This window comes from Ipomoea nil, unplaced genomic scaffold, assembly GCF_001879475.1.
Source record: "Ipomoea nil cultivar Tokyo-kokei standard unplaced genomic scaffold, Asagao_1.1 scaffold2845, whole genome shotgun sequence".
NCBI classification, from domain to species: Eukaryota; Viridiplantae; Streptophyta; class Magnoliopsida; order Solanales; family Convolvulaceae; genus Ipomoea; species Ipomoea nil.
This window is the reverse complement of record NW_017619273.1, coordinates 9,315,475-9,342,919: the sequence shown is the minus strand read 5'-3', so window position 1 is coordinate 9,342,919 and position 27,445 is coordinate 9,315,475. Positions and strand designations below refer to the sequence as shown.

Genomic DNA, 27,445 nt, shown 5'->3' with positions numbered 1-27,445 from the left:
TTAAATACTTGATGATTTCACTATATATTAATAATAATTGCTAGTAATTATTTATAAGTTTACATACTTTTTCACTATATCTTTAATGTCTTCACGTGGTTTGCCTCCATTAGAATTAAACCAATAGATTTTATATAATCGAGGACAAATCGCCATCAACATTCAATGTCCACTACAAATAAGTAATTTATTAGTTTTAAGTGAATATAATATATAATAGAAGTATATTATATATAAAAGTTATTGTATTTAAAACAATTAATACTTGAGAACGTATGGGGCTAAATAACAATTTTTCTTCCCATGTTGAATGGTGACATTTATATACCCTATCCTCTCATCACTAGTCATCAATTTTGGTTGAATCCAATTTGGATCTAGGAAGCCGTACGTAGTTTTTGATGCCAAATCAAATTCCTTATAAAGACCCTATTGACAATCACAACCAATCATATATTTTACAATAATTATGATAAATGAAATTAAAACTACTATGAACAAATAATACCCCCTCTATCACATTTTATCTGTCATACTTGCTATTCATTAGTCAAACCAACTCTTTATTCTTTGTTTATTTCTATTAGCATTTTCTTATAATTTTTAAATTTGATTTTTTTTTTGTGTTTAATAGTACTTTTAGTGTAGTTTAATTTCTAAATATATACATTTTACATATAAATTTTAAACTTAATATTGTGAAAAATTAAATTGTAAATAACTTCAGTCAAGCCTCGTTAACCAAACCCGACACATAAAATGGGACGGAGGGAGTACTAAAGAACTTATTACCCTATAAAGAACTGAAAACAAGAAATATCTAAGGTCTCCATATTTAAGAAACGCATGATCTCCAACTTCTCAAGCTGTAACTTACAATCAACGTTTCCCACAATACCACGAGGCATATGCATCACAAGATTTTGTTCAAGATTGCAAGCAATTTTATATGCCTATTTACATATAGTACTTAAACAATCCGGATCAACTATAGTCAATTCAAGAGGAGATTCCTGCACAACCAATTAAAAAGTCAATTTGGACTTTCCTTTTAACTGTTCATTTCAATATAAGTAACAATTCTTATTTTTTTAAAAAGTAAATTAAATAGTATTTTAAAATCAAAAAATGTACAGAGTACATACCTCATCAACTCGAGTACATGACTCTACCAACTTCTTTAGTCAAATAATAAAGTGTTGAAGTGTATCACCTAAGAGATGAACCTCACTGGTGGAGAATGATACATTTACACTTGGATCAATAACTTTAACTTTGCTCATCTTCACATGATTTACATTTAGTTCCACCCCATGAACCTTTCCCCCATTGTAAGTTGTCCCAAATGCTACTGTACGTCTAAGGGATCTTCTAAGTACAACTGACACCGTGTTCCTAACTGTATCTAACCGATCTTCAGACTCATCATCTTCATTTGCTTTGTTGCCAACATACATGTTAGATGTACTAGTAACATCTCTTTCACCGTGTCATATCCATTTTGTATAATTGAGATTAGTCCCATTACATATTATATCATCAAATATGCCATCTTCACTTAATTTTCTCTAATTACAACACTTTGTAAGAAACAAAAGAATCTCTCATTATTATTTGGAAGGTTATGCTTTGCAAAGTCTAAAAATTGTCTAACTCCGTCTTCGTATTTCTTACTAATTCAAGGAGCATTCATCCAACTTTTAGCCATCACAGGTCAATCTAAAACAATATTAACCTTAATTAAACTTTTGTTAACAGTAGTTCAACAAATTTCTAAAATAATAATAATATAATAAATAAAACTAGTTTAAACATAGACCACAGTGTGGCTAACACCAGATGGACAAGGAAAAATTGAAAACAGAAATAAACATAGATCATGGTGTGGCCAATCACTAGATGCACAAGGAAAAGGCTAAAGTTTGTAAGAAAAAAATAGAGAAAGATCTTGCTTCACTAAAGAGTTGTCCACGTCGACAAACAAACTCCAAATAAAACTAATCACCTACAAATTTTATTTGTAAATTAATATACGAAATGGATATTGTCCAACAAGGTAGGTAATTTGAGTGAATAAAATTAGAAACGTAGATTCTCCAATTAAACTAAAATTAGAAACCTACATGTTCCTAAGGAGGAGAACAACGGTTAGGAGAACGATGGTGGCGATGGCGGTGGTTAGAGGAGGAGAATGACGGTGACAACGGTGGTGTTGTGGTTGTGGCAGAGAGAAGAAGAAGGATGAGGAAGAGGAGGAAAACGACGTTGTATGGCGGTGGCGATGGCTAACGGCGAGCTGCGGCTAAGGAAGAAATGAAGAAGAGAAGAAGGAAAAAAAACTACTAAGAATACGACATCGGTTTATAATAAAAACTAATGGCGTATCCTATTTAATTTTATTTTTAAATTGTAATAACATATGACATCTTTTTTGTTGTAAAAATGACATCATATGTTGTGTTTATATTTTTTTAAATTAAAAACATGCAACGTCGATTTTAATTAAAACAAAATACGACGTCACTTTCTTTTAAAACCGCCGTCGTTACATAAAAAAAAAATTAAACAAATTAAAATGACGGTGTTTCATTTATTTATTGATTTTAAAATTCTAAATTTCTTAATATATGATGTCTGTTTTATATAAAACATATGTTGTATCTTTCATGATTAAAAAATGAAAAAAAAAAAATAATACCATATACAACATCCATTTTATTCAAAACCGACATCGTAATTCATATATCACATTAAAAAAAAAAAAAAGTATACTATTCAACGTCAATTTTTTTATTAGTGATATAAAAAAATCAATGTAAAAGTGTTTTTCTAAAAAAAAATTATAAATTTATTTATCGTTTTGACGTTGATTTGACCAAAAATCAATGTTATATGTTATTTCTGTAGTAGTGGTCTCACAGTTCGATTCTATAGAATGGTGGATAGTCTTTGATACTCATTTAGTTACTTGTTTACTAACTTTGTTAGTGTAGTTTGGCCCCATTTTATTTAGTTTCATACTTTCATTTGCTTGCGCTTGTCTCCCTTATGTAGATAATGAAATATATATATATATATATATATATATATATATATATATATATATATATATATATTTTTTTTTTTTTTTTTTTTGATGCAATAATTTTTTTGTCAAAAGTTACATACCTAATCAAGAATAATGAATAAAAAAAATTAAGAATGAATGTTTACGACCACTCTGGATGCTACGTTCATGTACTCTCATATGGAGTAATTAAGACTGACATGTGTTTGTTTTGAATGAAAAACTCTCACCTATTTTGGGTGATAGGTCACTTTACAATAATTAGTGTTGGTTTTACGGCTTAGGATAACCGTTCAACGGACCAACACTACCGTAAAATACTATTTTAAAGATGTAAATTTGTAAGAAGACAATAGAGCAGAGTAACGTTCGGTTGCTTGAAAGACGGATTCGTTACAAGGTGATCCCAGGGGGTATTTGTACAAGGAATTAGGCCGTTTAGAAGGAAAGAAAAAAAGGAAATTAACTAAATTTAGGCTTTAGAATCTACCAATACTGGCAGAGTAACTGCCTAATAATAGAGAAGGAAACTGCTTGCTTGTCGCACAAGGAAGGAATTGAATCTCCACGAAATCCGCCCTTAACCACCTCTGGAACGTGCACTAGGTCGGGGATGCACTGACTGCATAACCTGGTCGCCCGTATGAGCAAGCTAGAAACCTGGTCAAGGACGCACCGACTACTGAGGCTGGTCGTCCATCCGGGCCAGCTAAGGACCCAATCGCGGACACGCCGACTGCACAGCCTGGTCGCTTGCTTGAGCCCCCATAGGGACCCAATCGGAGACACGCCGACTACTTTGGAGTCAGATTGTGCAACTACTCGTGTCATCCCTGCCTGCTGCGAAGGCTTATTCCCTTAGACTGCTAAGTGTTCCTAGGTATTCAGAACCGACGTGACTGCCTTCCATGTTCTAGACTAAGTACCCGATTTGTGGGTATCTATCACGCAACTTCAGTCCTAATGAAAAAAAAAAAAAAAGAATGAAAATTTACGACCACTCTTGATGTTACGTTCATGTACTCTCATATGGAGTAATTAAGACGGGCATGTGTTTGTTTTGAATGAAAAACTCTCACCTATTTGGGTGATAGGTCACTTTACAATAATTACATTTTTAATTTCAATCTATCAATCAATGCATCACATATATTTCTAAAGAGTAATGCTGCATATTCCTCCAAAATTTTCTTGTTCAATATTTCTTTCTTTACATGACATAGTCATATTCTAATTGAAAAATTATCTTCTTTTTTTTTTTTTTTTTTTTTTAACTAATTGTAGGATCACCTAATTCATGAGTACCCAATGATTATAAGCCACATCATGAGGGAATTGAAATATATATTAGGGAAAAAATTTGGAGGAAAAAAATAGTATTTTTTCATTTCTAATATATAGTATTTTGTCCTTAAAGGGTGATCAAGTTGGTGAATTGTGATGACCATATTAGAAAGCAATGTGTTCAATTCTGTTGCACTAGAAGATCACGAGTTTCATTCTGTCACGCTCCAAAAGGTCAAAAGTTTGATTCTGTCGCACATGGTTTTCCTAGTGCAGTTTACGTACATTTCTTGTGTGGTTTGCGGGCTTTACATGGATATTGATATATCAAGTAGGGAAAATTATGCTATGCGCACGTGCGCACCTTGCAAGGTGCGCACGACGCTAAAACGGCGTCGTTTTTACGGAAAACGACGCCGTTTTAACTAAAAAAAAAAATTTGTTCGAAACGCCGTTAACGGCGTTAACGGCATATTCGTTATGAAATTATGAATATACAGTTATAACATTATGAATGTACAGTTATAGAATTATGAATGTATAGTTATAGAATTATGAACTTACAATTATGAACATAGAGTTTCGAAAATTATGAATGTTCGGTATGAAATTATGAATATACAGTATGGAATTATGAATGTACAGTTATGGAATTATGAATGTACAGTTATAGAATTATGAATGTACAGTTATGGAATTATGAATGTACAGTTATGAAATTATGAACATAGAACTCTGACATTATGAACTTATAATTATGAACATAGAACTTCGAAAATTATGAATTTACAGTTATTGAATTATGAATGTACAGTTACGGAATTATGAATGTACAGTTATAGAATTATGAATGTACAGTTATGAAATTATGAACACAAAGCTGTGAATATATGCTCCTATAACGAAACGGTCTGAAATTAAATTTAAAAAAAAAAAAAAAAGAAAAAGAGGGAAGAGAACGGTGCCTGACGGCACCGTTATCCGTGCCCATGAAGCACGCTGGGCACGAGCCCACAGCATAACTAGCTAGTGGCTGCAAGTTTCTCTCATATTGTTAGGATCAAGTGCTTAGGATTTACAAGGACATTGGTATATCAAATAGCTAGTGGCTGCAAGTTTCTATCATATTGTTAGGAGCGAGGATCAAGTGCTTACTGTAACGTTTTATCCGTTACTATTATTATAACATTAGGATAAGTTATGATAATATTCAATGTTTGATATGTGGTGCAACACTAATAACCCAATAGCTAGACTACTATTATGATTAGGAGTCTAGTTAAGGTTTAGGAGACCTAAAGACATACAACCACAATGATGGCCAGTGGTTATATAAGGTCACTAGTCCTCTCACTGCTCACACTACATACCCCATACACCATCTAGAGAGGGCTGAGTAAAGTGAGAGACAAAACACTCGCGTTATCACTGCAACAGTTCGGATCGTTCAACTGTCTCAAGAACTATGGCTAGAAGTTAGTCGGTCCTATGTCACATATTATGATGCATGTAGTATTATTTAATCTAACAGTTGGTATCAGTCGCCTGTATAATCTCTGCCATATATATATATATATATATATATATATATATATATATATATATATATATATATATATATATATATATATATATAATATTTGAATATTTGAGATACGTATTTGAATAATTGTGTGCAATTATATGTCTGGCTGTTGGAAAATTGAGTTTTTTTTTTCCGCATTAAGAAACAAAAAAAAAAATTAAAATTGGATAATTAAGTTTTGGCTTTCTACTACTTCGCCAATTTTTTCTCACCCAGAATTTTGCTCGCCGGTGGTGTTTGGAGCTTGACCTCAAGTTTGTCTCGCCAGCGGCCATTCCGGTGGTAGAGACGAATCAACGGCGAAGATGGTGGCTAGTTCGCACAGTGGCGGGCGGACGGCGGCGGACATCGGCGTTGTGTGGAGGCCAGGTGGCGGCTGCAGCATTGGGTTTCCCGGCGACGAGGCTGCTGTCTGCTTTCCGATTGGCGACGTCGGCGAACTTTTGGCTGCTGTTTGTCCACCATAGCTGCTGTTCGCCGATGATGTAGCGTCCCTGGTCTCCTGGTCTCCTTTCTTCGATCTTATTGACTCTCGACCTTCTACGTCATCTGGTGGGGTTGTACTTATTCGCAGTGCTCCTTCGATTCTGCCTGCAGATATACCACCTACTGTTGAGGTTCCACAAATTGTTGAGACTCAGCCTGTAACACCCTTAATTTTTAAAACATTTAAAGCTTACGAAATAAAGGCGAATCTAACATTAATTCCCACACAGAGCATAAACTAAGCATAAGAGTCGAGGTGCTATGCCACATCTAAGCTAGAGAACATAGATGCGCAGGCTAAACTCACTAAAGAAAGTATAATTCCATAATCGAGTACAAATCAAGGCACGCAGGCCAACCAACGAATACTAAACTATCTAAGCTAGGTCCTGGAAAACATACAATGTAACAACCGTCAGCAAATAATGCTGGTAACCCACTCTCACGTGTTAAGTACAATATAGGTAGATATAAGAAAACTATTTTGAGACTGGAATACATATATTATCCTAAACAACTCTAGCTTTAAAACCAAGATCAAGGCTTAAGGCACAACAACATGTTTAGCATCATGAATCATCATAAAGATATTCGCATGCGTCATAACTCACAAGATAAGATAATCACAAATCTCAATCATAACAAACAATAACAATAACAAGGCACGACAACAAGCAATGGCAACAACAACAAATGTATCACAATCCAGCCTCATACCAAGTTCCAACATTTACTCCTCTACATCCTTATATTAGTTCCAACCTATACCTCCAGGCCATCCTTATAACGCCCCCCCCCCCCCCCCCCCCTATCCCTCCAGAGCACTTCATGGCTCCCCTCCAACATATCTCCAACATAACCACCGATCTGATAGCACCGCAATACCATTAACACATAATCCGTGCCTATAGCACTATAATCAAGGGATCTTGCATATAGCACGAAGACATGGCACCGCAGGGCTTATAACTTGACCCATGCCTTTAGCAATCAAGTCAATGTGGTCTGTGCCTTTAGCACGATAACCGAATGGTCTGTGCCTTTAGCACAATAACCGGGCACTCGTTGTGCCAAACTCCAACAATCTTTTTCCACCAATCACATCTCTTTCTCACCAGGTACAATCAATCAATCAACACACACAATGACAACAGTGGCCACCGCCCAATAACAACAACATCAATACACATCAACACATAGCAAGGGGTAGTCAAAGGGAAGGGCACAGAAATCACATAGACTTTCAACAAAAAACGTCATCAACATAAACACGCAACCCACAAGATATAACCTAAACTCTACTTTCCAAGATAACGAGACAACCACAAGACACACACGAGATCATACAAATCCCATCCTAGGCCAACGGGATACCAACTTTAACCACATGCAATCACCAAGACTCACAACTCCTAAAACGGTACCCGAAACATCAAACGGGGCACAACGGGACATAGGGAAACAACAAACGGAGTAAAACATCACAACACGCCGCCCCGTTCCAGCGGGTGGTCAACCACCCGCCGGCCACCCATCGGTGGGCGGCTATGTACCAGCGAGTACACGGCGGGTGGTCAGCCACCTGTTGGTACGACGAACCTGTACTGGCGGGTGGTCAGGTGGGGGTTCGTCCCCACCACCGACCCCCCACTGGTACGATGGTAACTTGGCACTTTTCCCAACCCGAGAATTCCTCAATTAAACCCAAAACCAAGTCCGAATACATCCCAATACACAACAACAACAACAATATGGACTTGAACCACAAGAATTAAGCCAAGAAACCAACACCAAAAAATCCTAAATTCATGCTTCTAACATATCAAGATTCAAGAATCAATTCCCAAACATGCAAGAACAACGAGAATCACAAGAACATCAAGATTCCATTAAAAAAAACCCTATAACAAGCTCCAAACATGCCTAAACGCAGCATCACACATATAATCAATCACAACATCAAGATTATCAAGATTATCGAATAAACCCAACATAAATCCTCGGCAAAGCTCTATTAAGACTCAATCACAGAATCACACACACACAATTATCAAAGGAGCCAATAATCAAGATATCGCAAGGAAAATAGGTTTGGTAAGACATGGGTTACCTCTTAGCCTTAATCAATTTTCCCTTAGCTACTAAGGTCATTCTCTTAGATTCTCCTTCGATTGATCTTCCTAGGCTCGGTGGTGGGGAATCCCTTTTGGTAGGTTTCTTGGGCAATTTCGTGAGACAGAGTTAAGAGAAGTGAGGGGGTCCTAGTTGCTTCCTAATCCCCTATTTATAAAGTTAAGGAGTCCTAATTAGAATCTGAATGGTAGAAGGTGTACACTCCTTGTTCTTATCCAACTTAGAGTCCTTAATACAGACGAGGGTCCACTGTCCATGGTGGACCGTACTAATTAATTAGGGGGGATCCTAACCAAATTAAAACCCTTTTTAACCATTTGTTAACGAGATTAATTCAATAATTAATCTGGATTTGAAGGTTGTAACACGAGGTGTTACATAGCCTTTGGAAAAACCAGTTACGGATTTACAGCAACCGCCTGAATTAGATTTCAAACTGATGGTTGAGCCAACTCAGGATATACAACAAGATTCTGAGCCGATGCAGACTGAACCTGTAACACCCCAGATTTTCAAGACATTTAAAACTTATATAATAAAGGTAACATTTCATTAAATCCCAAAGCGTAACATAAGTGTACGGGGTGCTATGCCACACCTGGGCTAGAGAACCCAGGTGCATAGGCTGTCTAACTACTATCCTCCGAAATATAAATGCATAACATGGCACGCAGGCCGAAAGGGAAACTACACTACTTCTACGCTCCAGTTCTAGCGCGCTCCAGTGCTCTAATCCTCTGTGCCTGAAAGCCAAATATATCTGTTCAGCGAGAGATGCTGGTAACCCACTCCAACGCGTTGAAATACAATACATATAGCAATATATATAGGTATACGAAAACCATTTTGAGCATGAAGATATATCCTACGAACTCTAGCTTTAAAACCGGGAATGACTCGATAGATAAGGCCAGACACAAGCAACAGTTATAACAGTCATAAGCAGTTCATAATAGATAAGGCAAATAGGGCAAAGCATAAGCAGTAATCATAACCCATCATAGACAATCCCCAAAATGAACCCATAGTCACATCCCGAGGCACTCATAGTCACAACTCGTCCATATCACCACACATAACGCACATTGTTGGCGCCACGGGACCGATCGCATGCCCATACATGAGGGTCAGCGCATATAGCTCTGACACAGCCCCGCAGCACCATGCCCCGTATCGCAGCACGGGGAGGTCGATCGCAACCGACCGATGAACCGCAGCTCATCATAATGTTTGATCGCAACCAAACAGTGGACCGCAGCCCAGGAGAGTGTCATCTGACCGCAGCCAGGAAAAAGGACGAACCGCAGCTCGTATAGAAACGTTTGATCGCAACCAAACGGTGGACCGCAGCCCAAGAGAATGTCATCTGACCACAGCCAGGAATACCAATCTGACCGCAGCCAGCTTCTGAACCGCAGCTCAGGATAACCAATCCGATCGCAACCGAATTGGGGTAACACACACACATAACACATAGCAAGCACATGCAACCCACATTACACATTGGGAAGGGGATAAAACGTATAACGAAACCTAAGCGTGATCCATCACATACTAAGAATAGTCCTAAGGGGATCATACTTCTTCCACCTAGGTCAACGGGATACCAATTCAACTAGCATGCAATATATTAGACTCATAAACCTACGAACGGTACCCGAAATATCAAACTAGACATAGGCACGACAAACGGGGTCCGTTGGGACACCACGGGGATCGGGGAAACATCAAACGGGGAAGCCGGGATCCCGAAGTGGGATAATTTCCAGCGGGTAGCCGGTGGGTGGGGGCCACCCGCCGGCTGCCCGCCGGAGTTACTGTTCCGGGCAGCGGGTCGCCGGCGGGCAGCTGCCCGCCCGCTGCCGGGAACACTGTTCCGGCAGTGGGTAGGTGGCGGGTCCCCTACCCCCCCACCTATCCCCCACTGACTCTTTTCATCACATTTACGTCCCGCGAACCACCGTGGAACCCGAAACCATGCTTAGACACTTTGCAACGTAATTAACGATAACACGTAGACAATTAACGGATCAAATACGAGAAACGAACGGCACATATCCTATCATGCTTTTCTAAGCGTAATCAACTCCCAAACATGCGATTTCCCACCCGATAATCCAAGAGTAATATCACACGGTACAACCTAGGGTTCTAATCACTTTTATATCAACAAGAATACGGTTCGTCTTCTAATTGCAAGATTCGGTAAGAACAACACATAATCACCAGGGATACCAATCAATCACCAAGAACACCATAATCGCCAAGAACAATACATAATCATCAAGAATCCCAATTAATTATCAAGAACATCATATTTATCAAGAAACTCCCAATATCAAGATTATCAAGATTCCTCATGAAATCATTATACCAATACCAATAATAATCATCATAAACCGCCATTCACAATTATATGGGGGAAACCCTAAGGGGAAATCATAACTATGAAAATAGGTTTTGTTGAGACATGGGTTACCTCTTAGCCTTAATTAATTCCTTGGCTATGAAGGATCTTTCTTTAAGCTTTCTTGACTTCTTGATTCCTCCTAGGGGAATTCTTGGAGCTCTATGGGTAGTGAGAGATTATTGTGGTGGGGATTCTAAATGCCTTCTAAGTTCCCTATTTATATGCTATGGGGTTTTAATCCTCCTAGGATTAGGTATTGGGCTTTAGGGATGGGGGTCCGCGGACTATGGTGGGACTTTTTCCCAATTTAATCATAGAGGCTTATTCTTTCTCATGGGTTATAGATTAATTAATTAAGTGGTCTTAGGGGCCGTAACACGGGGTGTTACACTCTCCCCCCTTACAAGGGGCTTCGTCCCCGAAGCCCGGTGTGGTAGTCCACCCCTTCACCCCTAGACATCTCGTAGCTTGGCCTCCTGACTAGGAATGTGGCCTTACGTTTGCCTTGGTTTGGGATAGGCTGGACTGATGATGGTGTTGTGATAAAGAAGTTTTCGGTTGTACCTCGGTTTCCAGCGCTGGAACTGGATGCCCCACGAGTGCCCAAGGCAGCCTCAATCGCTGCTACCCTCTGGTCGAGCGCGCGGGTGGTGCGAATCAAGGATGAGAACCCCTCTTCCATGATCTGGTTCTGTCGGTTGAGTTGCGCGAGAATGCGCTCATTGACCGAACCCTCGCTTTGTCCCCTCGGGTCCCTTCCTGATCGTGGTTGCACTGACGGGTTAGGCCCATCATCCTCCTCTTGCTCCTCATTTCCCTCCGAGCTCCCACAATCCTGCATGGCTCGCTTGAGCTTCTTGTTGGAGATGTCCAACCGGTCAACCAATTCTCTTCGTTCTTCCTCGGGTTTTTGGCAGATTTCTTCGAGGGTGAGGTAATGTCCTCCCTCAGTGAAGTAGATGTCTTTGCGGCGCAGGTTTTGGGCATTGAAAACCATACCATTGGGGGTTTTGACCTCGGTGTGGCTTAGATCCACCCCCTTTTTCTCCATGATCCAACTTAGGATCATCCTGTAGGGTAGGCTAAGCCGGTTGTTTGTCTTACAGAATTCCATATGCTTTAGCATGAGGGCCGGCAGGTTGAACTTGATCTTATGCTTTAGGAGATACGCAAAGGTGCACTCCAAGCTTCCCATGTCCTTGCTTTTGTTATTGGTGGGCAAGAGGCTATCGGTTACAATCATAACCAATATCTTTTGCTCCGCCGATAACCACTTTCGGTTTGGTCGGGTGGCCGAGGTGAATCCGTCCTCCTTCCCGAGTAAGTACCCGAGGTAGTCCTTGTATCCCGTAGTTTGGGTGTCAATCCACCCCTTCCGGTCGTAGTTGGACACACCCGTGGTGGTCAATTTCAAGAGCTTGGCCAAACGGCCTTCGGAAAGCACAATTTCCTTGCCACGGACCTTGGTGGCGATTTCTACCTTGTCACCCCGTTTGGTGGCCACAAGGTGTTGATAGAATTCCTTCACCAATTCGGGGTATGTATCCCCTTTGATGGTGAGGTATGCGTCTAAAAGGCCTTGGTATTTAAGCATATCAACCAATTCCGGAGAAAATTGGTCGGGTTCAAGTGCTTTACCTCCGATTACGGTGTAATCGGCGTTGCTCCATTTCGGGGTACGGATTCCGAGGGGTTTCTTTGGCATTGTGACGTTCGTTTGATGGCGACGTTTTCCGGCGGGACGGCGGCGATTTTTCCTGCGATTTTCCGGCAGGTTCTCCGGCGAGCTTCTTCCGGCGACGCTCCTTTTTCTGGCGAGGGCGGCGACGGTGGGGAGGGGTTTAGGTGGCGGCTCGGTGGGAGGCGAGATGGCGTGGTGGTGGCGTCGCGTGGTGTGCGGCAGTTGGGCGAAGCTCGGGCGGCAGGTGGGCTGGCGTCGCGGGTGGTCTCCGGTGGGGTGGTTTGGGTGGCAGCGCGGTGGTGTGATGCCGTCAGGGAGTGGCCGGGTGGCGACGGCGTCCGGCTGGCGGCGGCGTCGCGGGTTGGGGTGCGTTTGTGGTGGTCTGCCGGCGAGGTCTTAGGGGGGGGGGGTCGTGAGAGAGAAGAGAGAGGTTGGGTGATTTGGGGAAGAAGGAGGAGGGTTTATGATTTGGGGATTTTATGGGTTTTAGGGATTTGGAGAGGTTTATTAAGAGGGTGTTCCCTTATGGTTTCAAGAAACACACATGGGCTAGTGGTTAAGGGTTTGGACTTGTAAATGGGAGGTCTAGAGTTCAATTCCTAATGGTGACATTAAGCATTGCTTGATGGTGTGGTTTTTCCTTGTCTTTTTCCTTATTTCGTCTTTTAGTGGGGGAAGGGTTGAGTTGATGACATAACTTGTGATTTACTTTTGTATTGGATCTTGGTCAACGAAATCCTTATTCATAACACCTTTTAAATAGCTAAGCTAAGTAGACATAATGTTTCCGAAGTAATTAAACTAAATAGGTGGTCTATACGATACAGGGGGTGGTTACAAGGGGGTGGTGGCTTATCCTAGACAGAATTCGCTTTCGGGATTTTCTTCGGTGGGTTCCGCATGATCCTCGTCTTCCGGGATTGGGTTTTCCCCTTCTAGGTCTTCTTCGTTTCCGAGGTTGGCTTGCGTTTGGCTCATGACGAATACTTTTCCGGGAGCGCCGTAGCCCCCTTGGTGACCGGTGCCCCCGTGTCGACCCGTGGTGGAGGGACGCGGTCTTTGGGGTTGAGTGCATTGGAAGGCCTTGTGTCCTTCCTCCCCGCAGTTGAAACATCGCCAGGGGTTGCCCGCGCAGTCCTTGCCTCTGTGGCTTTTGTTGCATCTCGGGCAAGGAAAGTTCCCTGGGTGCGATTCGTTGTTTCCCAGGGGCGGTCTTGGGTTGGTCGGGTTGTTTGACCTCGTGCCGATGTCGTTCCTTGTTCTTTTCACCGGTGGCGCCCCACTTCCGGTGTTCCTTCTTCGCATTTGTTCCTGAGCTCCGCGTTGAAGTAGTTGAATTCGATAGAGATTCGCGGCACTAACGTAAGCCTCGTTGAGGGTCCGGGGCCTACTTACCACTAGTGCCTTCCGGGCTTCGAAGTTGAGGCCCGATACGAATCTTTCTACCTTGGTTACCTCGGTGGGGGCAAGTTCGGGCGCGAAGCGTGCCAGCTCGAGGAATCGTTTATGATATTCCACGACGGTGGCCGTCCCTTGCTTTAAATGAAGGAACTCTTCGTACATGGATGCCTTCACGTGAGTTGGGTAAAACCGTTCACGCAGTCGTGTCTTGAGGCTTTCCTAGTTGAACCCTGGTTCTTGTCGGTGGGTGGGTCCTTCGTGGATCCACCAGAGATCGGCCTCGTGTCCGAAGTAGTACGAGGCTATTTCTATGCGGCATTCCTCCGGGCATTCTACCAACCCTAGAATCTTATCGAGGGTCCGGATCCATTCCTCTAGGACCGCGGGGTCCTCCTCTCCGAAGAACGTGGGTGGTCGGTGATTCGAAACTTGTCGGGCGACGTCAGAGTTTGTGTTTGTCGGAGGTGGTGGGGGTCTGATGTTGCGAAGGGCCGCATCACTTAGTGCCTGCGCGACTTGTGTTAGCTGTTGTAGAGTCTGGGTCAAGGGGTCGTCAGTGGCGGGTTCCGGAGTTCTTGATTGTCTTCTGTTCGGTGCCATGTTATCGTCTTTCTGGTCAGGGTTTATAAGAGCGTTAGATTAGAGTCTGTTGTACCTCTTATGAAGTGATAAGTGGGGAAGGGTAACGTGTGGGGAATTTATGTGTAGGTTTCACAATCTCACCGTGCGTCCTAAAATTCCTAAGCCCTATGTTCCTAAGTACCTAGAGTTCAAGCCTAACGTCCTAAAGTCTGGTCTTAAGAGTCCTTATCCTAGGGTCAAACTTAGGCTCTAATACCAACTGTAACACCCCAGATTTTCAAGACATTTAAAACTTATATAATAAAGGTAACATTTCATTAAATCCCAAAGCGTAACATAAGTGTACGGGGTGCTATGCCACACCTGGGCTAGAGAACCCAGGTGCACAGGCTGTCTAACTACTATCCTCCGAAATATAAATGCATAACATGGCACGCAGGCCGAAAGGGAAACTACACTACTTCTACGCTCCAGTTCTAGCGCGCTCCAGTGCTCTAATCCTCTGTGCCTGAAAGCCAAATATATCTGTTCAGCGAGAGATGCTGGTAACCCACTCCAACGCGTTGAAATACAATACATATAGCAATATATATAGGTATACGAAAACCATTTTGAGCATGAAGATATATCCTACGAACTCTAGCTTTAAAACCGGGAATGACTCGATAGATAAGGCCAGACACAAGCAACAGTTATAACAGTCATAAGCAGTTCATAATAGATAAGGCAAATAGGGCAAAGCATAAGCAGTAATCATAACCCATCATAGACAATCCCCAAAATGAACCCATAGTCACATCCCGAGGCACTCATAGTCACAACTTGTCCATATCACCACACATAACGCACATTGTTGGCGCCACGGGACCGATCGCATGCCCATACATGAGGGTCAGCGCATATAGCTCTGACACAGCCCCGCAGCACCATGCCCCGTATCGCAGCACGGGGAGGTCGATCGCAACCGACCGATGAACCGCAGCTCATCATAATGTTTGATCGCAACCAAACAGTGGACCGCAGCCCAGGAGAGTGTCATCTGACCGCAGCCAGGAAAAAGGACGAACCGCAGCTCGTATAGAAACGTTTGATCGCAACCAAACGGTGGACCGCAGCCCAAGAGAATGTCATCTGACCACAGCCAGGAATACCAATCTGACCGCAGCCAGCTTCTGAACCGCAGCTCAGGATAACCAATCCGATCGCAACCGAATTGGGGTAACACACACACATAACACATAGCAAGCACATGTAACCCACATTACACATTGGGAAGGGGATAAAACGTATAACGAAACCTAAGCGTGATCCATCACATACTAAGAATAGTCCTAAGGGGATCATACTTCTTCCACCTAGGTCAACGGGATACCAATTCAACTAGCATGCAATATATTAGACTCATAAACCTACGAACGGTACCCGAAATATCAAACTAGACATAGGCACGACAAACGGGGTCCGTTGGGACACCACGGGGATCGGGGAAACATCAAACGGGGAAGCCGGGATCCCGAAGTGGGATAATTTCCAGCGGGTAGCCGGTGGGTGGGGGCCACCCGCCGGCTGCCCGCCGGAGTTACTGTTCCGGGCAGCGGGTCGCCGGCGGGCAGCTGCCCGCCCGCTGCCGGGAACACTGTTCCGGCAGTGGGTAGGTGGCGGGTCCCCTACCCCCCCACCTATCCCCCACTGACTCTTTTCATCACATTTACGTCCCGCGAACCACCGTGGAACCCGAAACCATGCTTAGACACTTTGCAACGTAATTAACGATAACACGTAGACAATTAACGGATCAAATACGAGAAACGAACGGCACATATCCTATCATGCTTTTCTAAGCGTAATCAACTCCCAAACATGCGATTTCCCACCCGATAATCCAAGAGTAATATCACACGGTACAACCTAGGGTTCTAATCACTTTTATATCAACAAGAATACGGTTCGTCTTCTAATTGCAAGATTCGGTAAGAACAACACATAATCACCAGGGATACCAATCAATCACCAAGAACACCATAATCGCCAAGAACAATACATAATCATCAAGAATCCCAATTAATTATCAAGAACATCATATTTATCAAGAAACTCCCAATATCAAGATTATCAAGATTCCTCATGAAATCATTATACCAATACCAATAATAATCATCATAAACCGCCATTCACAATTATATGGGGGAAACCCTAAGGGGAAATCATAACTATGAAAATAGGTTTTGTTGAGACATGGGTTACCTCTTAGCCTTAATTAATTCCTTGGCTATGAAGGATCTTTCTTTAAGCTTTCTTGACTTCTTGATTCCTCCTAGGGGAATTCTTGGAGCTCTATGGATAGTGAGAGATTATTGTGGTGGGGATTCTAAATGCCTTCTAAGTTCCCTATTTATATGCTATGGGGTTTTAATCCTCCTAGGATTAGGTATTGGGCTTTAGGGATGGGGGTCCGCGGACTATGGTGGGACTTTTTCCCAATTTAATCATAGAGGCTTATTCTTTCTCATGGGTTATAGATTAATTAATTAAGTGGTCTTAGGGGCCGTAACACGGGGTGTTACAGAACCAATTCAAGAACTGCCACCAGTTTCTGAAGAGGTAGTTGACCCGCAACCTGTACAAGGTGATGGGGGTCCAACTTTAAGACCGTCTACTCGTAAAAGATGTTCAGCAGTTCCTAGTTATTATGTTTCTTATCTACAAGAATCTGAATCTGACATAGGGGTTGAAAATGATCCTGAAATTGTGCACAATTTGTACACAGTCTGACTTATGGTTAGAAGCCATGCAAGATGAAATGAATTCCATGAAAGACAATGGAGTTTGGGATCTTGTTGAGTTGCCTAATGGGGCCAAGGCCATTGGCTGTAAATGGGCTTTTAAGACTAAAAGAAACTCATTAGACAACATTGAGAGATACAAGGCCCGGCTTGTTGCCAAGGGATTTACTCAAAAAGAAGGAATCGATTACAAGGATACATTTTCTCCTGTATCAAAGAAAGATTCACTTCGGATCATTCTGGCATTAGTTGCACATTTTAATCTTAAGTTGCAACAAATAGATGTGAAAACCATTTTCCTTAATGGTGATCTAGAAGAGGGGGTTTATATGAAACAACCTGAAGGTTTCTCTTCTAGGCCGGGGTGGTGAGCATTTAGTCAGTAAGCTTAAGAAATTCATATACAGTTTAAAATAAATCTCTCGTCAATGGTATATCAAGTTCGATGAGGTAATTTCTTCATTTGGTTTTTTTGAAAATCCCTTAGATAATTGTATATACCAGAAGATGAATGGGAGTTAAATTTGCTTTCTTGTTTTATATGTGGATGGCATCTTACTTGCCACCAATGATAAGGAGATGCTTCGTGATGTGAAACAATTTCTTTCTAAGAACTTTGATATGAAGGATATGGGTGATGCCTCTTATGTTATTGGCATTAAAATTCATAGAGATAGGTCCCGGGGTATACTGGGTTTATCTCAAGAAACCTATATAAACAAAATTTTAGAGAGATTTCATATGTTAAATTGTTCACCAAACGTTGCTCCCATAGCTAAAGGGGATAAATTCAGTTTAGACCAATGTCTGGAAAATGACTTGGAGAAAGAATCCATGGAGAACATCCCTTGTTGGATGTCTTGGATATATTCAAGTATGTACAAGGCCGGACATTGCTTTTGCGGTTGGAATGCTAGGGCATTACCAACACAATCCGGGGTTAGACCATTGGAGAGCTCTAAAGAGGGTTCTAAGGTATCTAAAATGAACCAAAGGTTACAAGCTTGGGTTTAGGCAGACAGACAATTTAGATGTTGTCGGTTATTCAGACGCGGACTTCACTGGCTGTGTTGATTCTCGAAAATCAACTTTAGGGTGCGTCTTTATTATGGCCAGTGGGGCTATCTTATGGAGAAGTGTTAAACAGTCCTTAATAACTACTTTTACCATGGAAGCCGAGTTCGTTTCCTGTTTCGAGGCTACTTCACATGGTGTTTAGCTAAAGAATTTTATCTATGGGCTTAGAATTATGAATTCTATATCTAAGTCATTGAAAGTCTACTGTGACAGCTCATCTGCAGTCTTCCTAGCTAAGAACGACAAAAGTGGGAGTCAAATTAAGCACATCGTCATCAAATTCTTAGCAATTAGGGAGCGTGTAAAAAATAAAGTTTTATTCATTGAGCACATTCATACTGAGTTGATGTTAGCAAATCACTTGACTAAATGCATGCCATCAGTTAAATTCAAGGATCTAGTTTAGAAAATGGGACTTTCATCCACTTTGTGATTAGTATATACATTCAGTTTCAATAAAATTCTTTGGCATTCTGACATTTTCTCAATTAAGTGTGTACACCTTCAATTGCTTTATATTGATGAGAAAATGTGCTTCAAGGACTTGGAATAAACATGGGGTTTGTTTCATTAGGTTTTGTTTCCTAATTAAGTGCTCAATGGTAGTTTGCATTTGATCATAATGGATACTACTCGCGCTAATGAGAACATATCATTATGGTTGGTGTTTTTCTGTTATTGAGTGGTGGTGTTTGCACCAAGTGGGAGAATGTAACGTTTTATCCGTTACTATTATTATAACATTAGGATAAGTTATGATAATATTCAATGTTTGATATGTGGTGCAACACTAATAACCTAATAGCTAGACTACCATTATGATTAGGAGTCTAGTTAGGGTTTAGGAGACCTAAAGACATACAACCACAATGATGGTCAGTGGTTATATAAGGTCACTAGTCCTCTCACTGCTCACACTACATACATCATACACCATCTAGAGAGAGCTGAGTAAAGTGAGAGACAAAACACTCGCGTTATCTCTGCAGCAGTCCGGATCGTTCAACCGTCTCAAGAACTATGGCTGGAGTTTAGTTGGTCCTGTGTCACATATTATGATGCATGTGATAGCATGTGATATATTTTAGTCTAACACTTACTACTATACCAAAATTTATAACTAGTCGCGAATGCATAACTTTATTACGCAATTAACGTCATGTTTCGATGGCAAATGTGATTCGAATTCGTGATCTTCTAAGATACCAATTGTTAGGACCAAAAGCTTACCACTATGTAAAAACTAAAGATATAACTAGTAGCGAACGCACAATTTTATTTTCATTATACTTGCGTAGCATTTAATACCCTATTTATGTAACAGAATATTGAACTCGACCCTCCTAGCATTGTATTTATCGAAAACGCATGAAAAAGAAGATCTTATGATTAAAATCTACAAATCTAATAAGAGCCAATAATGTTAGGCCCTTAACTGGAACAAAAAAAAATGTCGGTAGTAATTGTTTCTTAAAATGAATGGTTCATATTATTTTGATTTTAGTATTTTTTTTTAATGATTTTCCTTATTTACCCTCTATTATATTATTTTATTCCCTTAAATAACCCTAAATTCCGTTAGTATAAATTTTAGTAACTATCTGTTCATCTATACTTTCTCAACCTATTATTGAAGCATAAAGAGTCAACATCGCCTCCACTAAGGCTCAAACTCATGACCTCCCATATGGAAAGTCACTACATATCATCTGAGCACAAGGTGCTTGGCCCGTTAACTATTTATTATTCTTAACATACTCATTAATTTGTATAAGAAAGGTCTTTGGTTCGAACCTCACAATAATTAGAATTGGCATAATTGTTAAACATATATTATGAATATGTTAACATGTATTAAAAATATATATAATATAAAATTTAACATAAACTTTGGTCAAATAATTAGCCCAACTAAATACATAGCATTCAAAGTTGAACATCAAAGATTATAAATCAGGAACTTTAAAAATCATTTGATTTTCTTGAATTTTATTTAAAAAAAAAAACAAATTTAGGTTAAGTTTTTTTTTTCTTTTTTAAACATTTAATTAATCTTCTTTTGATTATTTCGAACAAACCTTAATATTTCAATTATGCTTTTGCATTATTGGAATGATTTAGGTCATTATGGCATTATTTTTTTTTGTATTTTTTTTTATAATGGTACAATTGTAAATTACTTTACAAATATTATACTATTATTTTTTTATTGAACAAAATTGTTCTTACATCATTGTCAGACCTGCACGGCCTAACTACAAAGTTGTTGATCATAAATACAATTACACATGGACTCTAAAACGGTAGGACCATTTTCCAAATAATTGACAATGTTAGCATCCTAGTAACTCCAATTGAACAAGTTTACACATCAGAATTTTATCAATGCATGAAAACTTCTAAAAAATTTGTAAGTTAATTTTTACTATATCATTATAACAATATCTATTGTAACCATATATTTTATATTATTTATTATCATTCTCTAAATTGATAGCAATTGTTATTGACAAACTCTCAAAACAATTTGTCTTAACAAGGAATGTAAATTAAAAAAAAAAATCATTGATTTCATTATTGTTGATGAAATGTATGTACGACACTTTATTACTCTTATTAAATTAAATAAATTAGTAGCTACAAAAAAAATACATATGCATTTAAATAATTTAGAATTAAATGTATTTAATGCTTTATTTTAAAAAAAATTATTCATTATAAAAGAATTTAAAAGAAATATAATTTCATTAGTTATATTATCTTTATTTTCTACAATAATTCAAAGATTTCTTTCCTTCAAATTTATTAATTTATTATATTCACTACATTGTTCAGTGTCTTCTTTTTACATTATCTTGTAATTAAATATCAAAGTTATAATACAAAACATGTTGTATATATTTATTTATCAAGTATTTTATACAAATATAATAAATATTAATATTTTGTTCAATCCCTTCACATGATAACCTACGATGCACATGTCACAACACATGAAACATGTAAGGAAAAAACTACCGTACCACTACTAAATATCAATAGGTGTTTGTAAGATAAAGAGTTCATATTACAACTAAAATCTCAGTCATATACACAGCAAGCTAAGACAAATCTAAAGCTTCCTACACCATAATCTCATTGCATGATGAATCCCTCCATGCTTCCACTAGTAACCTAATTGCATATGACACACTACCAAAAAAATAAAAAATAAAAAATAAAAAAAATAAAATAGGACATATACTGAAGATGAAAACAATGATAATGCTACCCAAAAGAGAATTAAGAAGAATTAGAGAAATTTAAATCAAAAGTAGTATTTATTTAGACTATCGCTTGAAGACTAAGTATTTAGACTAGCGTTATTACAAAGTTGCAAATATTTATTTTAGTGACAATTATAATCAATCTCTCATATATTATCTTGAATTTAAATAAACAAATTCAACATTTATTTACCTATGCATAAACATCTTCTATATAATATTGCATTGATATACTTTGAAATACCACTGCTGAAAATTATGGAATTTCCGGCCATCTGAAAGTGATCTTAAATCAAGTCGAAAGCAAAAAGTGTTCAGAAATAGCAATAAAAGTTTTTTCGGATACCAAAAGTGGTCGGAAATAGCAATAAAATTTTTTTCGGATACCAAAAGTGGTCGGAACGAGGCTTTCGGCTTGATTTAAGATCACTTTGAGGTGGTCGGAAATTCCATAATTTTTAATAGTACACTTATTTAAAAATAATCATTGAGCATAATCCTATTCGCACAAAGCGCGTAAAAAAATTAGTAATAAATTATATAGTGTAACTTTATGATTTTGACATAATTTGTCAGTATATATAGAATTCATTGAATTTTAAAACTATAATAAATAAATAAACTAGTCCCGTTAAATTGTAAAGGCCCGTTGTGTTAGATAATGGCAAATTATACTATGGATCATGGTCTACTTTGCATTATAGATCTTGGTCTTAAATAAAATTTTTAAATTATGTGTCTATAGTTGATATATTTTGTATTTGTAGTTAACAGTTAGTTTATGTACTTGTAAATTAATTAAAGACACATGACATGTTAATTGCAGATACATAATATGAAAGTTATAGACACATAATATGTTAACTACAGAAACATATATAATATTTTAACAGCATATATATTATGTGTCTGCAGTTAACATATTATGTGTTTATAGTTACCATATAATTTAATTTATTTATAGTTAAAATGTTATGTGTTTTCAATTTATTTATATGCAAATAATCTGTTAACTGTATATACAAAATATGTGACACAATTTTTGGAACAGTATCCAAAATACAAGATGACTTTGTCCATGGTATAACAATTGGTTAGATTACAACTAGTCATCAACTATAGATCTACTAAATTTTAACACCAAATCGTTATGGTCACTGATGGGGTGAGAACCCAGGCCCAAGAAAAGTAGGCCCAAAGAGGAAGGACCAGAGAGGGAAGAATGGGCTGACACAAGACAGGCTCGAGGAATGCGTGGGCCGAGTCCAGGACTCGGCCCAGGCCCAAAGAGAAGGCCCAGTCCAGGGCTACGAAGGGCGGCCCGGCCTGAGTATAAGCCAGAGATGAGGAGTCGGTCCGGGCCCAGCCCAGGGGAAGACTCGGTTAGAATAACCGTTGAGGATGCCTTCAGCGAAGTCGAGACAGAGAGCCGTTGAGGCATTAATGGTCGGACTAGGTCCGCCGGTTACGAGCTAGAGAGAGCCGTTGGCAGACTCTGTAACGTCGCCCAACGGCTCAGTACATTGAAAGCAGCCTTGAAGTCGGCCATTATGGGCCTTTAAGTCGGTAGAGGAGGAGCCACTATAAAAGGGCTCCTCCACCCTTGTAAGAGAGACTCGTCGAGAACCCAGAGGGGGAATACAAAGAATTAGCATCTCATTTCACTGAATCTTATATTTTTGTGAAAGGTGTATCCTCCAGCTGAAAGGTTGTGTTGGACCTCCTTGGGCCCGAAAACCCAAAAACCATCACTGGCGCCGTCCGTGGGGATCGAAACAAAGAGTCGCGTGCCTTCTGAGCAAAGCGAGTCCAAGAGAACATCGAGAAGAGTCCTAGTTGCGAGAAATCGAAAGGTTTTACCATGACAGGGAGCCAAGAACAATTGAGTCAACGCGATAATGGGCTAGGAGCCGACCTAAGAGATCAATTGAATCGAAGAAACACCCGAAGCCAGGAAGACGACGCGACACCGCCGCCAACACCACAGATAAATCCGCAACCGGTCGCGGTGCAGTTCACCCCGGACCAGTTACAAGCGATTGGACGCGCTTTCGCCGAGGCAAGTCGGGGAATACGGGAGCAATTTGCTACTCGAATACCGCAGCGAGACCCCCAACCGTCGCGAAGGCCAGACAATCGACAATCCACCCGCCGGGCCGAGAGTCAACCGGTCCAGTCTGTTCATTCTCGGTTGGGTCCAGGTGTTGAACGACGGTCGGCGAGAGAACGGCTGGGACGAAGAGAACCCCTTCGTGTCCCGATGGAAACTCACGGTCGACAGAGCGCGCGTGAACGTAATCGTGCGAGGAAGGCCCGGACGGTGGCTCGCCGCTTAGAGCAGCCCGCCCACGACCATGATCAACCTGCCGAGTCGGAGGTCGGTGAGAGCACGGAATCGACAGGAAACCGCACCCAAGAGAGGGTGGAGGTGGCAAATTTAGCCCAGGAAGTACGAAATCTGAAAGAACAGGTGGAAGGAAAAGCCAAGGCCCCTGGCCGATCGCTGCTGACTGCGTTGCCATTCTCGGCCGAGATCATGGCCTTCAAGATACCTGGCGACTTCAAGTTCCCGGAGCAAGCCACGTTCGATGGGTCGGGCGACCCGCGAGAACATCTACTGAGCTATCAAGCCAAGATGCAAGTTTTAGGGGTACGGGACCCGGTCATGTGCCGTGCCTTCCTACCCACACTCAAGGGGTCCGCGCAGAGATGGCTTGTGGCGCAACCCCCAGGGTCGATTCACAGTTTCGAGGAGCTGGCAGATCGTTTCATGAGCCACTACGCCGCCAACATCAAGCCACAAAAGGACTTGACTCACTTAGGCGACATCCACCAGGACGAGGGCGAGTCCTTAAAAACCTATCTAGCCCGCTGGCAAAAGGAGATCCAGTCCATAGAGGAAGTGGAGGACCAAACGGCACTCACTTTCTTCATTGAATCCTTGCGGTCCGGCCAGCTATACCGAGACCTAAGGGACAATCGCCCGACGATATACGCGGAGGCTATCCAGATGGCCAACAAGAGAGCCAACACTGAACAGGCCATGAAGCATAAACGACAGCGCGAGGTCGGCGGCTCCGCCAGCGGGAAAAGGACGCGAGCCGAGATGAGGGAAAGGCGTTCGGATGTGGTCCGGCGACCCGAGGTTAGGCGACCGTACGACCGTCCCGTCTTCCACGCCTATCGACCGGTTTCGGAGCGGCCGGTCCATGAAATACAAGCCGTCGCCCCAGCTCCGCCTCCACCGATCGACGACCGCGTAACAAGTGAGGAGACTGGTAAGACTTCTAAATACTGTCGTTATCATAAATCTTACACTCACAGCACAGAAGAATGCTTCTATCTAAAGAAGATCATGGAGGGGATCATCCAGCAAGGGACCCCGCCCCCTAACCAGTGGAGGCGAAGGTCGGCCAGTCGAGGAGAGGAGGGACTTGCCGCCGACGCAGAGAACAGCCGAGGTAAGCAGCCGGCTCCTGAAGAGGACGAAGCCCAATGGCGCCAGAAGCCAGTTATCAACATGATAGTCGGCGGGCCAGAGGGCGGCGACTCGGCAAACACTCGAAAAGCCTGGGCTCGGCAATTGTATGTCGGGACGGTTTATGGTCGCGAAGAGAGCTCCAAAAAGGTATGCCGAGAACCCATCGTGTTCACCGACAAGGACCTGCCAGCCGGAGAAATCCCGCATCGAGATGCGTTGGTCATCACTATGGACATCAATGGTTTAGTCGTTCGCCGAATCCTGGTTGACACCGGGAGTAGTGTCAACGTGCTATACCTGGAAACCTTCACCAAGATGGGGCTCACTCGAGAGCAGCTGAGACCAGTACAAACCCCTCTCGCCGGCTTCACCGGGGACTCGGTGGAGGCGGAAGGGTCGATCACCCTTCCCGTGGAGATTGGCAGTTACCCGGATGTGCAAAAATTAAGCATGAAGTTTATCGTGGTTAATCTGGCCTGCTTGCATAACGCCATACTCGGCCGCCCGGGTTTGGAAGACCTCGGAGCCTTGATCTCGATCGAACACCTGTGCTTGAAGTTTCGCACGCCGAATGGGATAGGAACAGTACGTTGTGACCGCAAGGTCGCCCGCGACTGCTATTTACAAGCATGTAGAGGAATGGGCAAGCGTGAGATGCAGGTCCACGAGGTTACCGAGAGGCCCCCCAAGAAAACAGTGATACCTCGCCCCGAGCCGGCCGTCGAGCTAGAGGAAATCGAGATTGACCCAGCACAGCCTAGTAGGCGAGTGAGAATTGGGGTCGGCCTTCCTGAGAAATTAAGGGGGGAAATCGTGAAAGTGCTCCAGGAGCACTGATTGGTTTTCGCCTGGGGCCCGGAAGATATGCCCGGCGTGGATCGATCGATCATATCACACCGACTCGCCGTGGATCCAGAGCACCGACCGGTCGTGCAGAAGAAACGGTACCTGGCCAACGACCGGAGGGAGTTCGTAAAAAAGGAAGTTAGCACGCTACTGGCGGCTGGGCACGTCCGGAGGTTAAGTACCCGGAATGGTTGGCAAACGTGGTCCTCGTACCCAAGCCCCCGGCGTGGCAAATGTGCGTAGATTACACCGATCTTAACAAGGCCTGCCCAAAAGACCCGTTTCCTCTGCCCCGAATCGACCAGTTAGTCGACGAAACGGCCGGGTCGGCGCTGCTCAGTTTTATGGACGCCTTCAGAGGGTACCACCAAATATTTATGCACCCGGCGGATGAGGAGAAGACCGCCTTCCTAACGCCGGACGGAGTTTACTGTTATCGAGTCATGCCCTTCGGACTCAAAAATGCCAGGGCTACGTACACCCGAATGGTCGCCCGGCTGTTCCACCACCTGCTAGGGAAATCAATGGCCGCGTACGTCGACGACATGCTCGTCAAGAGCCGGGAGGAGGACAAGCACGCGGAGGACTTCGCCGACTGCTTCAAGGTAATGATAAAGTACAACCTTCGACTGAACCCCAAGAAGTGCGCGTTCGCCGTCCAAGGTGGCAAGTTCTTGGGCTACATGGTCACCAAGCGAGGCATTGAGCCTAATCCGGAGAAAGTACAGGCCATCCTTGTAACACCCCGTGTTACGGCCCCTGAGACCAATTAATTAATTAATCTATAACCCATGAGAAAGAATAATTTACAATGATTAAATTGGGAAAAAGGCCCACCATAGTCCGTGGACCCTCATCTCTAAACCCAACCCCTAATCCCAATAGGATTAGACCCTTAATAAGACCCTAGATCTATAAATAGGGAACTTAGGAGGCACCCAGAATCCCCACCACAATAATCTCTCACCACCCAAAGAGCTCCAAGAATTCCCCTAGGAGAAATCAAGAAATCAAGAAAGCTTAAAGAAAGATCCTTCATAGCCAAGGAATTAATTAAGGCTAAGAGGTAACCCATGTCTCAACAAAACCTATTTTCATAGCTATGGTTTCCCCTTAGGGTTTCCCCCATATTGTTGTAAATGGCGATTTATGATGATTATTATTGATGTTGATATAATGATTCCATGAGGAATCTTGATAATCTTGATATTGGGAGTTTCTTGATAATTATGATGTTCTTGATAATTAATTGGGATTCTTGATGATTATGTATTGTTCTTGGCAATTATGGTGTTCTTGATGATTGATTGGTATCCTTGGTGATTATGTGTTGTTCTTACCGAATCTTGCAATTAGAAGACGA

General features: G+C 41.6%; 1 protein-coding gene across 1 annotated transcript; it reads left to right on the top strand.

Moving 5' to 3' along the window:
• Positions 1-24,015: 24,015 nt before the first annotated feature.
• LOC109159953 lies at positions 24,016-26,073 on the top strand. The gene has a single exon (XM_019308065.1). It carries the CDS (start codon positions 24,016-24,018, stop codon positions 26,071-26,073), a length of 2,058 nt encoding a protein of 685 aa, XP_019163610.1.
• Positions 26,074-27,445: the final 1,372 nt, after the last annotated feature.

Coding starts and splice junctions, on each gene's coding strand:
- LOC109159953 (XM_019308065.1), top strand. CDS start 24,016: ATGGAAACTCACGGTCGACAGAGCGCGCGTGAACGTAATCGTGCGAGG.